A 17,698-nucleotide genomic window follows, 5' to 3' on the forward strand; every position below is an offset into this window, starting at 1 on the left:
ATTTCTGATTCTCTGTGGGGCTCTCTTTTGTTAAAAACAGCAGGGAAATAATCAGCCCTTCCTGCCCCTTGTCCAGAAGACTCAGCCCTCCTGAGTCTCCTTCCTATAGAATCTACACGCCCGGCAGGTTGTTCGAAAGGCCACTGTGCCTTGAGAACGTCATGCCGAGTGGACTGAACCAGGCACCGGAGGACACTTGTCTATACAACTGCACTTGCACGAGGTGCCTGGAATAGTCACGTTCACAGACACGGGACCGAGGAAGGGAGCGGCGGGGAGGTACTGCTGAGTGCGGGCTCCCCAACTCCCTCCGCCCCCCCAGTCTGAGCTCCGCCTCCCGGCCCCTCGCCCCCACCTCCCATCGTGGAAAAATGGTCTTCCATGAAACCCATCCCTGGTGCCGAAAAGTTGGGGCCCGCTGTCCTCATGTGTGCAAAGTTTCAGTGTGGAGTAGGGAAAAATTCCGGAAGTGGGGCGTGGCGGTGGCGGTACCATGTTGTACTGAACCGTACACTTACAGTGGTTAACGTGGTAAATTGTGTTACATGTATTTCACCCAGTGAAAAAATTTTTAAAACGACTTCGACACCAAAAAAGAATTTTTCCCACCTGCTACCCTGCCCCTCCCCAGTTTCCGACCCCCTTGTTTTGTCCTTCACACCTCAGATTATTTGGGGGGCTCATTCACCACCGAGTTCCTATTTCATTGTAAATGATAATGCACCGTGAGATAAGAATGATTATACGTTAAGGGATAACATTTGTCGTTAATTAAGTGTTTCTTTGCTTTCTCCAAATGGAATAAATAAATATTTTAGACATAATCAAGTTTGCTTTCTCTGTTTGGGCCAAACAGGCAGGGACTGTAAAACGATATAGATCTTTAAAATACTGCAAATGAGTCTTGACATCGCTGAATTGTTATGCAGCTGAGGCACCTGGGCTTGAAACCCAGCCTCTCTCCTTTGATCAGGAAGATCATTTCTGTGATACTCGAATTTGAGTCCTGGGGGTGAGGGAAGGGGCCAGAAGGGAGAATATCAGAGTCAGAATTTGCACCGATGCAAATTCTGCCCCCGCCCCTCGTGGCCCACAGTCTGCATTTTAATTCCTGTCTCCGAGGGGCGACACCGTGCACGGGAACTTGGGACAACATGAGTCCTGAATGGTGTTGCGCCTGGAGTTCCAAGAGTGATTTCTTCACACAGTGGACCAGGAAGGTGTGGGTCCCAGCAGAAAAGCAGCTTCCAGGGCAGTGAACTCAACCCATGACCTTCCCAGGGTCAAGTTCACGTGCTCAGCAGCCAGCTGGCTCTAAACCAGGCTGTCCTCCCGCTCGCGTGCAGGGCACTGACCTCCCTGATGGGCACCTACGTCGTTGACGCTCTTTCCTAAGGGCACAGGCGGGTCTGGTTCCTTCATTCACATTCTCGGCCTTCTACCCAAACCGGGGAAGCGGCCTGGCGTGCGGAGGCTGCACGTGACCTGCCCCGGGGGCAGCGCAGCCGGGAACCTTGCCGGGTTGGTTCCCAGGTCCGCCATAAGGAAGTACCACAAACCTGGTGGTTGGAACAGCGGAAACGTGGTCTCTCTCAGTTTTGGAGACCTGAAGTCTGCGACCAAGGCTCGGCGGGCCACCCTGCCCCCGAAGGTCCTGGAGGACAGCCTCCCCCTGCCTCCCCCAGCTCCCGCGGCCGCGTCGCTCCAGCCTCTGCCGTCATGCGGACGTCCCCCTCTGCCCTCTGCCCCTCCTGTCTGCCCCCAGTTTTTCTCAGAGGAACACCTGCCATTGGATTTAGGGCCCACCCTAATCCTTAAGACCCTTAATTATATTTGCAAAAAAACATTTTTCCAAATAAGGTCTGTTCACAGGGGCACTGTTCCAGCCATGGTGCTGGTTCTAATCCACAGCGAGCCCCCCCCCCCCCCAGAGAGCCCACCGGCCCTGGCTGTGCAGGGAGGCACCTGCTGCCTGGGTTTGGGTCCAGGCTGCAGAGGTGACCTGCAGAGAAAGATGAGGCTGGTGAGGGAGGGCGAGGGGTGCACGGGGGAGATGGTCTCCTTAAGTGGGAACCCCTGACATGTGCCTCTCAGGGAGGAAACTGCTTAAGAGCGACATTGTCTTGTTGAGCTCTACACCCTCCTTGCCCAGATGGGAGCCGATAAGCGGAGAAGGACAGGACGGTCAGTCAGTCTTGGGGAGGGGGAGGGAGGCAGGGACGCAAGGGAATGAGCAAGGTCGCCGACCCTGGGGGAGCAGGAACGGCAGGTCAGCTGGCGCCACTCGGCACTGCGGGGTGTTTGCGGCGCTGTACCTGCTGGCCACGGAGAGGGAGGAGGGCCCAGCCCTGCCCTGCTCCTCAGAGCCAGCCTGGCAGGTTCCCACACACTCGGCTGTGCCACCTGCCCTCCCCCGAGGACTGTGGAGGGGACCTGCTTCTCAGTCCCTTCTGGAGGAGCCTCTGGGTCCCCAGCTCTTGGACGGTGGGCAGGAAGGAGGGCACTAACCAAAACAATGCAGGCCAGGCTGTGTGCTGCAGGGGTCCCTGCCTGCCCAAGAGTTTTAATGGGGGGCAGACACACCAGAGCCGGAAGGGGCATCACTCAGACTGCCTCTGGGCGTGGCTCTCGCCCAGCTCTGCCTGCGGTGAGGCACACGAGCACAGGGCACCCAGAGGACCAGTGTGAGAGGGGCTGCATGCACCTGGGCCAGAGTCTTTTGTCCGCTGCGTTTCTAACAGAAGGTCATAGTGTCTGAGGACCCGGCTTCTCCTGGACGCCGCTGGGAGGAATGTGCCGGCCTTGAACCCTGACGGCAAAGGCTTGTGTCCCCTTGAGGCATGGCAGACCCTCAGCCTTACGTGTCTGTAACGGGCGGGACTGTGTGGGCTGGGAACATCAGCCAGGTGTCCTGTGCTGCTAGCAAGTTGCGTACCATAATACAGATGGCGGTTGCCATTTGTGTGGTGCTCCTGGCCCTCGGTCTTTCTGGGAGCAGGGAATGTCCTGTTTCATCCGCTTCCCTAGGAGCCTCTGGACCCGGCACGACTCCGATGGAGAAGCTCTGAGTATCAGCTGCCTGCTCTCGGCTGTTCCTTCGGAGGTGGTGGTGGTGGTGATAGAGAAGGGACTTGAGAGATTCTCTCTCCACCTTGGGTTTCTGGGACACAAAACAGCCACAGCTCGAAAAGGAAGCACCTGCATTCTTAGTCCTTGACAGGAAACGCAAATTATTACAATACAAAAACCTCCATTCCAGTTCTGGGCCTCGTGGTTGGTGTGCGTCCGGGTTTGTGTTCGGCCGGGTTCCCATCTCTGGGGAGGTGACCGTCTCAGTCTGTGCCAGCCGCTGTTTTGGAGGCTCAGCAGCGGCAGGAGGCAGTTGCCCGCAGTGCTGGAGGCTGGGAGCGTGAGGTCAGGGCACCAAGTGGACGGTCAGGAGTTTGGTGAGGGCTCGCTTCCCTGTCTGAACAGCCGTCTCCCACTGCACCCTCGTGCTGTGTCTTTTCTCGGGGCAGTGACCCTTTCGTGAAGGCTCGACCACCATGTTCTCCGTGCCTCCCAAAGGCCCGCCTCTCTGTACCATTACCTTGGGGGCTATGATTTCAACATACGAAGGGGGAGGCAGGGAGGTTCAAACATTCAGTCCATAGCAGAGATCCTTGCAAATCCTGACTTGGGCCATGACTCAAGGTGTGGGACCCAGTGTCCAGTCTCGTCACCATAATTTGCAGGCACAGGACTCCAGGCTCAGAGAGGGGAAGGGGCTTCCCAGAATGGCATATGAGTTGGAAGCAAAGTCAGAGCTGGAGACCCAGGCCCCCTGCCGCCCCTTCAGGGTCTGTCTGTGCTCTCCGCCTGCGCTCCCGAGTGGTGTCAGCACTGACATCACAGCTGCGCCCCATCCTGCTGGGCACCCTCACGCCAGTGGGCTTGTGCATTCAATCAGTACTGACCAAGCAGGGTCCCAGAGGGGGCTGCGTGCAGGAGACCCTGTCGGGGGCGGGAAGAGAAGAAAGCGAGGGGCAGGAGGGTAGCAAGAGGAACTCAGGATGCTGAGCAGTGGCTGCCTGCCAAATTCTGCAGTGCAGCTTTGTCTAGCAAAGGCTGCCTCCAGCCGAGCAAATACAGTGGGGAGACGGCAGGCATCAAACGGTCTTAAACTGCCCCAAATCTGTAGCGCTTTTGAAGCGGCAGTAGAAAAGGGATGCCTGCACAGAACAGAGGCCCGAAACTTTTAATAGTTTCTTCCAGGCCTCAGGATGTCCTGATGAGGTATTAGAGGAAGTGATTCAGGAAGAGAAGGACAAATAACCACCTCCGTCTGGAGGCTGACCGGAGGGCTGGCCACTCCAGCGCGGAATGGCCCCGCAGTGATCCCCACCGCTCGGGGCTGCGCACCTGCTGCCGCGGCCACGCAGCTCTGACCCTCGTAAATAACAGACAAGAAAATTTCTTGTTTGCCTGGGGGCAGGTGTAAAGCACGCAGCACCCGCCGCGTGTGGATGAAATCATTAACTTTTCCTCACTGTTGCAAGGGCACACCATACAAATGAGAAATCAGTGCCTCGCCCTGGGGGTCCTTCCCAGGGACCTGCTCCCCCGCCCCCCAGGCCAGGAGCCTGTGGCCATGTAGGACAGCCAAGAAAACCAGGTGGGCAGGCCAGAACTGCACTCACCCTCCCTCTCTGTTCTTGTCTTTGTTTTTCCTTTTCCTTTAGGGTTTGGCTTTGTCACTTTTGAGAATGAAGACGTCGTGGAGAAAGTCTGTGAGATTCACTTCCATGAAATCAATAATAAAATGGTAAGTCTGCAGGGGTTGGGCTGAAACGCGATGCCTGCCTCCCCACCCCGCCATCCACACACCTGGGCCTGCGACTGCTTCAGCCCCAGCGTCACCGTGCAGAGAGGTGGGCGGGGTAGCACAGGGCCAGACTCTCAGGGGTCAGCCTGTGAACAGCAGGAGCAAAGGGCCAAAAAGTAAGTGTTGTCAGTCTGGCAGGCTGGACAGCTGGCCGTGGAATTCTTTCGTGTTTCAAAATATGAGTTTTCACCACTTAAAGATGTAAAAACTGTTCTCAACTCTTGGCTGTACAGAAGCTGGCGGGGAGGCGGATTTGGTTGGCAGATTGGAGTGAACCGGCCCCTGGTTTAGGATGTGCGTTTCCTGTTTAGCTCGTCATTGTGGGGGGTGGGAGGTGGATATCCTAGATGTGAAGGTTACTGCTCAATTTCGTCTCTCTTTAGGCCCTGCTGGGCAATTAACATTTCCCTCTCTGATCGACTGGACAGTTTTTATCTTCTTGATCAACTGCTTCTGTTCCTCCTTTTCACCTTCTAAAGCTCCTTTTCCTGGGGGGCACCCTCTACAGGGAGGGAAAGGTTGAATCATTGGAAGTTTGAGGAGCCAGGTAAGGCCACCCAAGAAAATGGCCACCAGAGGGCGCCATACTGTGTACGGAATATACACACTGGCTTGCTTTCCTCTCCAGCTTCTGCCTTGGAATTGAGTAGGAGGGAGAGAAACCCCTTCCTTGTTGGTTAGAGAAAACTGGGAGCTCAGAGGTGTTTCTGCAGCCACCAGCAGGTCCTCCGGGGCCAAAACATTTTGGTGGGCTAGCAGAACCTCCAACCCCAAGACAAGAAGCAGGGCACGTTTGTGTTTCCATCACAGCTGCAACTTTGATATTTTCTTCCTTTCGTCACAGCGCTGCCTGCTTCTGAAACACACATTTAGATATTCATTGTATCTTGGTTTTATACGTGTTCCCTGACTTTAAATTCAATAATAGAGCTTTTAGTGTGGATAAGATCAAAGCAATCTGCTTAGCATGTGGTGCTACAGGCCTGATTCAATATTTGACTTGCTAATTTTTTCCCCGGGCACTAAAATAATATTGTTGGTATTGTTCCTAGCCACCATGTGCATCTGAAATGAAAACCCCGCTTCTTCACGTACTCAGGTTAGAGGCGCCAGCTCAGGCGTTAGAATGGCACAGGGGAGCTGGGCTCTCTCCGCCCCTCCAGCCGGGGCTCTTCTCTTTTAGGAGGCTCCTACTGGCTCTTCTTACAACTTGAGTGACAGGGGGCTGGAAGGGGAGCCTGCCTCCCAGGGCCCAGGCTCTGTGCTCGGCCCTCCCAGGGGTGCTGAGCCAGACACCCCTGACGGCCGCCACCGGGGCAGCAGGGGGCGGGAGGCCAATCGAGAGCACTGGGAGACATCATCCGCTTCCTGCTGGGACTGAACAGTTCATCGGGAAGGCCCACTGCAAAGTGGCAAGAAACCACGCTTGCACTGCCTTGAATGCTCGTGTTCGGCCTTTCACTGCTGACTGGCTTTGAAAGGAACCTGAGACACAAGTGGGGAAAGGGCTTTGTTCTTTTCGTTGCTCTGGGGGTGGGGGAGATGGGGGGGAATATGCCCCAGGGCCATGCAGGTAGTGAAGGACTGTGGGTGCTGAGCTCACCGGCCATCAGGTGGCCTGGACAGACAGTTGTTTGGGCTTGGGGGCGGGAGGGTGGACCCCCAGCTGGCACAGGGCAACCAGAAGGTGTAGAGTCCTAGCCCGAAGCCAGAGAGGTTTGTAGGTCCCCGGTCACGTTGCAGGTGCCACCTTCTGTTCCACCCAGGTGGAGGCTGACTAGGGCTGGTGCAGGTAACTATGTTCACAGCATCGGGGGTCTCTGTGTTCTGTCGAACCGGGTTCTGGTACTTGTTCTTTGAGAGAATAAGCGCAAATGGAAGGAGACGAGAGGAAGGGGCGGGGTGGGTGGTTGGGACCGCAGACAGGCTTTGGAGGAGACGCCGTGGGCGCCCAGCCCACTGGTTCCTCTGAGCAAGAATCTGGAGCTGCTGGGAGAGAGAGGGCACTGGTGGGTCGCCCCCCTGAACTCCAGCCTGACAGGGCCTGTGATGACCACCTCGTGGGGTCGCTGGGCCTGGGGCAGACACCAGGAGCGCAGGCAGGACAAAGGCGGAGCATGGGGCCTGTGCAGGATTGGCCTTGAAAAGACTCCTCCAGCAAACTCATCCCCCTCAGAAGGGCACTGGGAGAGGAGCCTGAATCCTGAATCGCTGAGGCTTCCGTAATGCTGGTTTCTACTTCCAAGACCAAAGAATAAAAGATGAACTTAAACTGTGCAATGGACAGAATTCCAATGAAAGATCGAAGAAGGACTCTCAGAGCTCAGAGATGGTCACGCAAAAGCCCGGCAGTGGCTACAACGTCTGGGGAGAGTTCGTGTGCCGCGCTGCATCGTGAGGCTGCAGGGATGTAGGGACCCCTCTCCCAGAGCCCGGTGGTCTCCCGGTGAACCCAGCAGGGGCAGAACCGCACCACCCCTGGTCAGGCCTGGAGCCCATTGTCTCCCCCTCACAGAACAGAGGGGCTCACGGCCGATGAGTCACAAGCATAGGACTGGAGTCCGGGTCTTTGGATTAACCCGGCTCTCCTGTCCCTGGCACTCGGTAGCCTGTGTGAGTGATGGAGGGAGAAGACTTGGAATAGGGAGCACGTGACCTCGGGGCACCTCGTTTTCAGAGCCATTTCCCACCTGATTGGGTTGGTGAGTCTCCTGGACATTTTAAAAAATGAAGGCCCTTCTCCGTCATCCCGGGAGTCAGCAGCAGGCCTGCGTGCTGCTCGGGAAGCCGGGAGTACAAGAACTCCGCCTCCCTCTCCAGGGTGGTGGCAGGGGGATGGCCCAGAAGACCCCACGTGGCGCCCTCCCGCACAAAGACCCCTCAACAGCTAATGTATTTGAGTGCTGATTACATGCCCTGCTGAGCACTCACTTTACACGCCTCGTCTTACTAGGTCATCACACCCACTGTGGTGTAGGTGCCAATCATCATCCCCATTTTACTGATGAGCAAGGTGAGGCAGAGACAAGTTCCGCAACTTGCCCAGGGCCGCGGGGTCCGTGGTGGCAGCACCAGATTCAGGCCCCGAAAGCTGACGTCCAGAGCCCACATTCGTAACCAACTGGCTATTCCCCTTCTCCGGGCCGGGAGGAACTTCAAAGGTCATCCAGCTGGCCTGTGGCCTTCCACGGCCATGGACTGTCCACTCAGGCACGTCGTGGCCCGTGCGGTTTCCTGTTCTCCTAGGAGAAGGCAAAGGAGATGGGCTCACTCAGGGCCCCACTCCCCACGAGGGAGAAGGGCCGCGTTGGTGTGTAAGTGGCCCCTGTCAGCCACAGTGGGTCTCCAGACGGGAGTGAGGGGCCTGGGATGTAGGCAGCCACCATCGCAGCTCAGGGCCCAGCCACGGGGGCCGAGGCTCAGCCCCTCCCTGTCCCGGCACAGGTCTGAGGACGCACGGACGCCGACACGTGCGTGTGCGGAGCCCCCGGTGGCCCTCCAGAGGGGGCCGCCCCGGGCCACTCTGCAAGCCCAGGCACGGGCGCAGCTAATAACGCCTCCTGCCGCGTGCCCTGATTGAAGCGGCCCCCAAGCAGCAGGGACGCTTGCTTGATTAGCGCCGGCAGCCTCCTGGCGAGCAACAAGCGGTCCGGGCAGCCACGGAGGGGGAGGCGGGAATCGGCAAGGACCTGCCCCAGGCCTCCTCGGAGCTGGGCTCAGGCCCCACCTCCAGCAGCATCAGGAGGCGACACCGGCCTCACTGGGCGAGAACTTGGAGTCTGGGCGGTGCCCAGGCAAGGGCGCCTCGGGTGGAGCCTGACCCACACGTGAGTCACTGAAGGGCACTGCCGTTCAGCGGGCACTGCAGTGGAGCGTGGTGGACACGAGGTCTCCTTTTGTCCTGAGGGAGGGGCCACTGCCCCGTTTTATAGATGGGGACACAAGCGAGCAGTGAAGAGACTGCACAGCCCACGGTTCTTAGTGGCAGAGCTGGGATTCGAACCCGTGTCATTCTGGCTCCAACCCTGTGCTCTTCCTGTTACACGCCCTGCTGCCGACTTAGGCAAACCTCATAATTGAAAAGGCGGATTGATTTGACCAGCGAATGTGAGTCTGTATTTGCTTTATACGCGGATTACTGCGGATGCCTGTGAGCGTTCGGTCCTTCTTGTTCCTGTGAGGTGATCTGATGTGCGAGCATTGCTAAGCTGCTGGCAGGCTTGTCGGAAACAAGCCTCGGGTCCCCCCAGACCCACCGAATCAAAACCTGCGTTTTGGCAAATCCTCAGTGATTCCTGTGCACAGTAAAGTCTTAAGAAGCACAGGGCAAGGGCCACTGCTAATGAGAGGTGACACAGGAGCTCTGGGCCACAGATCGTCCGCCCAGGGTCAGAAGAAGGGGTCCCAGATGAGGGGCCTGGGACCCTAAGAGCACAGAGCCAGGTGACCTGCCTGCCGCAGGACCCCAGGCCAGGCTGGTGCTCTCGCACCACCTCACGTTCCCTCGTGGTCGGAGAGACCAGGTCTCCCGCACCCCGAGGCGGACTCCACCTTGCCCTGAGATGTGGGTCTTGGGGCAGTGACTGGAGATTGTGTGGGCACATCAGTGGGGTGAAGGGCTGGATCCTCTGAGTGGCATGCAATGTCCCTGTCTCCTAGTCGAGACCTGCTGGTCTCGAGACCTGGTCATTTAGAGGGTTCCCAGGACTTTGGAACACACCTGAATCCCAGATCCACTGGTGGTTAACCTACAGTCGGGAAGTGCCCCCTTCTGCACCTGCTCTGCTCTGCGCAGTGGGGAGGGAAAGGGCCACCCCCCTCTGCAGCTTACAGAGAGCCCCGTGTGGTCGCTCCCCCCGGGGGCCTCAGCCTTCTCAGGTGGAGGGTGCAGAGTCCAGCAGCCTCAAAGGAGTCACACCTCCAGAAGACCTCCCGGTAACTGCACATTCCCTCCATTTGGCCCAAAACAAGGGGCCAGCAAACTTTTGTTAAGGGGCCAGATAGTAAATATTTCAGGCTTTGAGAGCCCTACATCTGTCAAAACTACCAGGATCATGCAAAAGCAGCCCGTGGCAGCATGTAAATGAGTGGGTGTGGCTATGTTAATTAAAACCCTGTTTACAAAAACAAGCAGCCGCTGGATTTGGCCTGTGGGCTACAGTTTCAGACTGAAGTAGCTCTGAGCAGGTGGGGTCTGCTGATCTCAAGGGGACAGGATCAGGGGATGTGGGGAAAGGCTTTTAGCAGAGAGGTCACCCAGGGTCACTACTGAGTCAGCTTTTTACTAGTCAGAAGCAGTGTGTGGGGGCTGGGGTGCCTCAAAAAGCTGCTGGGGTTTAGGATAGCGGTAGGATAGCAGCCCCAGGAAAGGATTGATGCCTTGGGGGTTTGGGGCCGGAGGGGCAAGTTGGGGAGTGAAGGAATGGTGCCCTGTAGGACGGACACCTGCCTCACGGAGGGCTGGGGTTCGGGACAGGTGCAGGGATTGGACTGGGACACAGCACGTTCCATCAAAGTGACAGGTGTTTTTACTCTTACCACCACCATCACTGTTGTTACTCTAGAATCATTTTATTGAACAATCCGTAATCGCAGGTGAAGGTGGTCCTAGGCTAATTAGGAGTCGGTGAAATGCAGGTGTGCAGACCCAGGCCGGACTGGGCCCTGAGTCTCCGGGGAGGGCGGGGTGTGTGAGGTGGGCTCCCTCCGTGCAGTGGCCCCAAGTGGAGGGGAAGCAGCACACCCTCAGAGCAGAGGACCTCATAGCTGTGTGGTCCCAGGGGGTGGACTCAAGTTCTTCAGCTGAATAGCCCTTGGGGGAGGCTCTGAAAAACCCACTTCTCAGCGTAAGCAAGCCTGGTGAGTCTCAGGGCTGCTGCCTCCCACCCCAGGCGCCCTGGGGGATTAAGCCTGGGGCAGCCCCTCCAGTGGGGGGGGGGGGGGCAGGAGGAGAAGACCGAAGAGCCTGGGTTGACCTCTGGGACCTGGTGCTTCAGGTCGGGCCAGGTGGTCAACAGAGGCCCCAGGCTGGGTGGGCATAGTGCACTGCCTCCTGGCAGGGTGCCCAGTGGCTGGCACACGTCCCCTCCCTGTGGCTGCTCCTCCTCAGCCGGAAGCCTGAGAGCTGGGTTGGGAACCAGCCCAAAAGTGGAGGGCGGGGGGAGTAGTGTGGGTGGAATTAACTAGGCTTCTGTGTTCACCATCCTATTTGTAGCATCATTCTCACTCGTAAGCTAATTTTAGCCATCCATTCTGCTTCTGTTACCATTTATAAAATGAGAATGTCAAATGCAATATTAAACAAGCAGGATGAAGGCAAAAAAAAAAAAAAAAAAAAGGAAATGCCAGAGAGGCACTTAATAAATGAATCGCACGTTTCCGTGGAGAGGGGGCGGTCCTGTGCCTCTCCTCCCCACCCCCACCCCGAGCTGGCACGCCTGTGTCGTTGGAGGCTCTGCTAATTGGGGCAGAGGGGTTTGCACCTGGGGGGAGGTGAGGCGCGCGCTGGGGAGGCCAGGCAGGTGGTTGGGGGGAATGTGTGTTGCTCTTTTGGCGGAAGTAATGTGGTTGAGGGGAGGTGGCCTCTCAGTCCCCAGTCCTGGCAGCTCTGCCCGTCCTCTGCCCTCCAGTGAGGTCATCGAGGCGGGTGGGGCTGAGGAGAACAGAGCATCTCTCTCGGTATCTCGGAGCCCCTCAGCTCCGGGCCACCTGTGCTGCCCCCCACACCTCCTATGCCCCACCCAGGGGACGGGGCGAGGAGGTGCCAGAAGAGGCCCCCCGCTCTCTGTACCCCTTGCCTGGGGCCTGGTCTTCCTTGACTTTGCTCGTGGCCTGACTTCCCAGGGAGGTGCAAGCGACTCACAAGCTGTGAGTTTCTGTCCGTGGCTGTCATGGAGAACCGGGGAGACAGCCCGTCAGCGCAGGGTCTCTGGCAAAGCCCGTCTGGCCCGGGGGAAGCCCCCACTTGGTGGCAGAATTGGGCACCTGCTGGAAGCTGAGGTTTCTCTTCACTTTGAAATGTCCTTGCAGGTTCCCAGAAAGAAAAGGAGAACAGCTGTTGCTGCCACCATCAGCTTTTTCCTCAAATAGCGCAGACCGCACAGCTCCCTGTGCACCTTGCCGAGGAAAGCAGGGGGAGGCCCGACCCTACGGCAGGTGGGGGAGGTCAGGGAGAGAGCCAGCAGCAGCACGCATGGGGTCTGCCAGGCCGGGGGGCAGCAGCCACCCGCCTCCCTGCCCTCTGCTCCCCGGGCTTTGGGCGTGACCCCAGTCAGCACAGATGGGAACTGGCTTCGTGCCTCCCGAAGCACTCACCTAGGCTCTGTGCGGAGGACAGTGAGAGCTGCACCCTGCCAGCCTCATCCAGCACCCACTCATTTGTTTTATGAGCTCCCCGCCACCCCGGGGGCAGGGATTTCCATCACTGCTTTACCGTTGAGAAAACCGGACACAGAAAAGTCAGGAGCCTCAGCCTTCAGGCTGGACTGTGGTGGACGGGCCAGGGCTCTGCCTTTGGATCTGGCAGGGCGGGGGCGCTGTCATTGGGGAGCTGGGACCAGCTCCCCTCCGCTCCTTGCCCAGCTCTGAGCACCTCCAAGGGAGAGCCGCACCTGTAGGGGTTCCTCTCTGCGTCTGTACCTGGCCGGCCTCTCAGCCTGGCACCAACGGTACTGGCTTATGGCATGCCCCACTTTGCCGTGGCTGAGGAAGCCGTGCGTGGAGTTTACCCTGGAAGTGTGGGGAAGGCAGCTCTGGCACCGGGATCCGGTGGCCTTGTGGAGAACGGGGTATCAGAGTGGCCCTTGAGGGTGGACAGAGGGCAGTGGGGAGGGCCATGGGGGCAGGACCTGGGTACCCAGAGGCCCAGAGATGGAGCAGGGATTTTGACGGGAGGCGGGGACTGAGGGTTGGACCCTGGCTGTGCCGCTCCTGGTGCTGTGACCTTGACAATCATCACTCACAGCCTCATTTTCCTTTCCTGTGTAACGGAGGCCACTTAGGCCAACTCAGAGGAAAGGAGTTGATTAGCGAGGGTCCCGAGAATGGTGAACATTCTCTGGGGACGTCCGTGTCAGACATGGCACCTTACACGCACCGCGTGTGTGCGCCCGTGTGTGCACAGCCTTCCCATTACACGTGTGCGTGCACACGACGCCGGGACTATGCCTCGCCTGCGGGGAGTGCCGAACCCACGCTGCGTTCCTTCCTGCCGGCCGGGCACAAGTAGAGGGACACAGGCGGACGGGAACCTGGAGCGGATGGGAACCTAGATGAGGTGACCTGCTTCTCTGACAGTTACTCAGAGAGAGAGAGAGATGCCCAGTGGGCCCAATTCAGTGGGGGTGGGGGGAGCCCCACGTGGAGGAGGGCGGGGTCCTGCTGGCCCTCTCCACCTGTCTTGTGCAGGTTGTTTCCATGCTTGTTGTCCGCACCTTGGGGCTCGTCAGCCTCTCTCTTCAACTCTTTCACTGGCTGCCTCCAGCAGGGCCGGCTGCTGGGCGACAGCCTGCACGGTTGGACAGGCCCTGCCCTCACAGGCGGGCCTCACGGTTCAGTGCTCTGCTGGTGCCACCTCGGAGTTCTTGGTTGTTGTTCAGCAAAGGGCCCGGGCACCTCATCCTCATTTTGGAGCTGCCCGGGGGCTTCCTGGCACGTTCAGTAGCCCTCGGTGCTGTGAGGACAGTAGTGATTCGGCCCCTCCCCGCAGAGCCCGCTGTGTGTCCGTCTTCCTTGGTCTGGGGGTCCTTAAGAGCAGGTCGCCTCTGGATCTTGGTTATAAACCTGCACAAGCCCCACGAAGGGTCCCGCCCTGCTGGGGTCTGCAGAGATGCCTGTGCCGGGCAGAGAGGGCAGGAGAGAATGGTGGGCGGGAGGAGGGAAGGCTGTGGTCCTGGGCGGCCCTGGCCCAGCGGGGAGCTTGTGTGTGGTTTCTGGGGTGCGGCCTATTGCAGAGTCCGGGTAGCCACTGGACTCCAGGCAGTACCCATCTTTACACTGGGGTGTCATCACCCCTTTCCTGGAATGTACTTGAGGCCTAATGGGCAGGAGATGGTCAACCGGGGGCTTCAGAGAAGCAGCGTTGGCCTGGAATCCGCCAGAAGCCACTGGGAAGGGCAAGACCAGGTCAGGCTCTGTCTTTCAGGAAGCTCTACAAAAGGACAGTGCCCACCGAGGAGGGCATGACTCACCCACCGAGCCCAAGCCTGCCCCTCGGTCCCCCTCTCTTCCCACTGGCCAGGCAGTCCAGGTGGATCTCTCTGAGCAGCGGTGGACCTCGTCTTGTGAAATAGGCCCCTCTCTCCCCGGAGGAGTAGATGGTTTCCAGCGCGACCCGTTCAGGGTGAGCAGCGAAGCTGCAAACACTGGCCTCTTCAGGCCACACAGAGTTTCCTTGTCCTGGGCTGAAAATCAAGGCCACGGGCACAGGGCTTGGGTTTCCCCAGACCAGGGCCGGTCTGGTTTCCCTCCTGGCCCTGCGGGCGTGCCGACTGGGGCCGTTTGTGTAGAAACCGAGAAGACACAAAAAGCCTTTTCACTTCCCAGACCTTGGCATCCTCCTCAGACGGCCAGTCGGTGGCGGGACGCTGGCCCACAGAGGTCCCAGCGCTTTCTCGGAGAGCCAGTGCCAAGCGGCTCCGCCCCCATGGACAGGGTCTGCAACCGTGGCCCAGGTGTCTGATGTCCCTGGGCCGCAGCCTCCCCTCCTGCTTGGTGGCTAGAGCGTGACAAAGGGCACCGCTGGGCCCACTGCCAGAACAGGAGTGTGGGCGGTAGATCAGGTAGAAGCACGGCGTCGATGTTAAGTGTCTAAGGTGGGTGGCTGCACCGCGGCTACGGGAGAGAACGTCTTCACGTTTAGGGAAGGAATGGCATAGTGCGAGCAACTCACTCTCGAGTGGCTTAGAGGGAAAATCATGGCTACGGGCCAGGGGAGTGCAGGCGACCAGGCACAAGGACGAGCTGTTAGCCGCAGGCGAGTCTGGGCAGAGGGTGTCCAGGTGTGTGGTGCTCTCCTTGCCGCTTCTCTGTAAGTGACGGCATTAGACACAGCCTTGCTGGGTTGCTTTGGACCCCGACAGGAAGGTGCTCCACCCCGACAGGCAGCAGCCGGCGCCAAGGCTGAGAGAGCGCACAGGCAGGCGCACCGCGGGCCTCCGGCCCGTCCTCGGAAGGACAGCCTCATGGAGCGTCCAGCTGGGTCGTCCTTCTGACCCCGAACCCAGGGCTACAGGCAGCCACGCCTTCTCCTCCTCCCAGGCCCATTTGCCCAGCAGAGCTGCCTGTTAGAGACTGGAGTTTTAAAGCCAATCCCATCTACCTTTGGGGAGTTGGTCTGCAGCCCCAGTGGGTGGGACCGCTTCTTGGCTTTGCCAGCCACGAAACTTACAAATGGGAGACCTCATCTTCCTGGAGCAAGAGGCCAGGTACCAGTGTCCTCGGAAGCTCCTTACGTGCACAAATCCACACAGCACGCCGGGCTGAATCTCTTGCCCCCCCCCACCAGACTGGTTTTTCTGCGTGCCATCTGAGACAACAGCAATGGCGACCATCGGGAGAGGCACTCAGAGACGTTCCTCCCTCAGACTCGACCCCCACCACGGCTGCTACGGAGGCAGCGCTCGGTGTGGGGCGGGGAGCACAGGTCACATGGGGGGCCTGCGGGATGGTGCTGGAGCGAGAGGTCTGACCGCTGGGGAGCCAGTCGAGCGTCTCTGCGGCTGCCCTGGGAGGGCAGGTCCCGTGGTGACGGCGCCCACGGCGCCCTCGTTCCCACTGCCCCGGGAACCCAGCCCACAGGACACCGAGGGCGGGCGGACTATATCCCACTGCCCTGCCTGCTCGTGGCCCCCCGTCTACCTCAGCTGGTAGTTAGTCTCCAGAGACGGTCCCGGGGATCCACACCTTCCAGTAGCCAGGCCCTGGCCAGTCCCCCTCCCACCAGTAGAACGTGATGGAAGTGACAGCGTGACTCCCAGGGCTGGGCTGCGAGAAGCCTGCAGCTTCGCCTCCTCTCAGAATGCTTCTGCTTGGGACTCACTGCCATAACCGTGAGACGGCCAAGTGGCTCGGAGAAGCCACGAGGAGCCCCCACTCCTCCCGCGGACCCTCATGGACAGTCCCAGCCCAGCCCGTGTCCCCTGTCTGCTCTGTGAGTGAAGAGGCCCCCTGGGCCGCCATCTGACCACAGATACATGAGAGGCAGCAAGCAGGAGCCCCACCAAGCCCCCACACTCCCAGAACCAGGAGAAAAGGAGATGAACTGCTGCTGGAGCCACTGACTTGGGGGCAGGCCGGTTGCACGGCTCCCTGGGACACGGCGTGTGGCCAGATGGACTGAGTACATGACTTCGGCCGCAGGGCTAGGCTGGGGTTTCCCCGCTCGGGCTCTGACCGTAACTTGGGTTGTTTGTCCAAGTTCTCTGGCTCGCACAGGGCCCGGTGGGAGGGAGCAGCGGTTAGGGTGGGAGGGTGTGGCCCCAATGTGGTCTAACTCAAGGCTCCAGAGGCTGACAGGTCCAGAAGTGACAAGGAGCAGATTGACGTGTAAGGACTTGGCTAATGTCAGGAGAACAAGACAGAGTCTGTTCTTTTCAGTAGAGTGGGGACCCAGACGGGGAGGCCAGGCGCACGGAGGGCCTCTGCACCATCGACTTAGATAGACCGCGTCTCCTTGACCATGAGGAACGCATAAGCCAATCCATACTCTGTATGGAACATCACTGAGGGACCAGGGAAGGTAGGGGCTGACCCTGATCCCTGCCCTGGGGACTAGCAGGCTGAAGGGAGATGAGGTTTCTTCCAGTCGGAGGGGTAAAGGATGTAGTTCCACCCCCTGCAAGCCCCTCTAACGGGACTCAAGATAACAGAGGATGGCTCTGCCTCTTTCGCCTTTTGTTCGTTGTCTTCATATGACATCACCCGAGGAGCAGGGGCTGGACGACCGGGCTCCCTGGGGCGAGCCTGCCGCCTCCGCCCATCACTCAAGTGCCCCGGACCTGCCGGGGTCCCCCAGAGAGTACGCAGGCCAGGGCCTCTGGCCCCGGGAGCACGCATGGTTGACAGAACCCACACAGTCGGTGCTGCCCAGAACAACACCCGCAGAGACAGCAGAATTACACAGAGCTGCCAGCCCTTCTCAGTGAGACGAAGAGTAGGTGGGTTTGTTTAAATTATTCCCATTACAGTCAGTTAACCTTTATGTTCCCTAAATGAAAATTGTATAAACCTGGAATTTCCGTTGATCAGGTTGCCTAGGAACAGGCAGCAGGTTTTCATAAGACAATGCAATAGATTGTCACCGATAGGGCTGTTAGGAAGCGAGCTGGTTATCGGTATTATTCCGGATCCCGCAGGTGATTATCTGTCTGCCTCGGTAGAGCACACCCATCTCCCGGGCTCGGGCAGGCTTCTGCACTCGCGGTTTCTCAGCCTGCTTCTGAGTCCTGGGGGGTGGGTCTGGCGTCCAGGAGCAAGTGGTCGCCCCTGGGTTTAGTGGAGAAAGCTGACACACCCAATTCTGATTCCCTCCTTCCTTTCTGTTTTGGTTTTTTTTTATTAGCATTTCTTTTTTGGTGGCTTTACTCCCAGGCCATTGTTTTAGTTTCTTCTCGGATGCCGTGTTTTCCGTGTGACCTCCTCTCTGGTGTGGGAACAGTCTGCTCTTCCTCAGTGGGGTCATCTCAGTGGGGCAGGTCTGAGAGCTCGTGCGTGGGCCCACCCACCCAGGAGCTCCGTGACCTCCGCATTGTGTCTCAGGAGCCGTGGTCACTGGGGTGGGCTCCAGGACCAGAGAGGCTGCCTCTAAACCCTCAAGTTCAGCACCACTCTCTGCCT

General features: G+C 58.7%; 1 protein-coding gene across 10 annotated transcripts in view; it reads left to right on the plus strand.

Moving 5' to 3' along the window:
- Positions 1-17,698, plus strand: part of MSI2 (musashi RNA binding protein 2) — a 367,224-nt gene that overhangs the window by 290,576 nt on the left and 58,950 nt on the right. For all 10 annotated transcript variants that reach the window (XM_037163779.2, XM_037163783.2, XM_037163784.2 and 7 more), the window contains exon 8: positions 4,722-4,804. In XM_037163779.2, the coding sequence (XP_037019674.1) occupies positions 4,722-4,804 (83 nt within the window). The remainder of the gene's footprint in view (positions 1-4,721; positions 4,805-17,698) is intronic.

The sequence above is a fragment of the Artibeus jamaicensis genome, unplaced genomic scaffold (assembly GCF_021234435.1).
Source record: "Artibeus jamaicensis isolate MK-2021 breed Jamaican fruit bat unplaced genomic scaffold, CSHL_Jam_final contig_1998, whole genome shotgun sequence".
Lineage (NCBI taxonomy): Eukaryota > Metazoa > Chordata > Mammalia > Chiroptera > Phyllostomidae > Artibeus > Artibeus jamaicensis.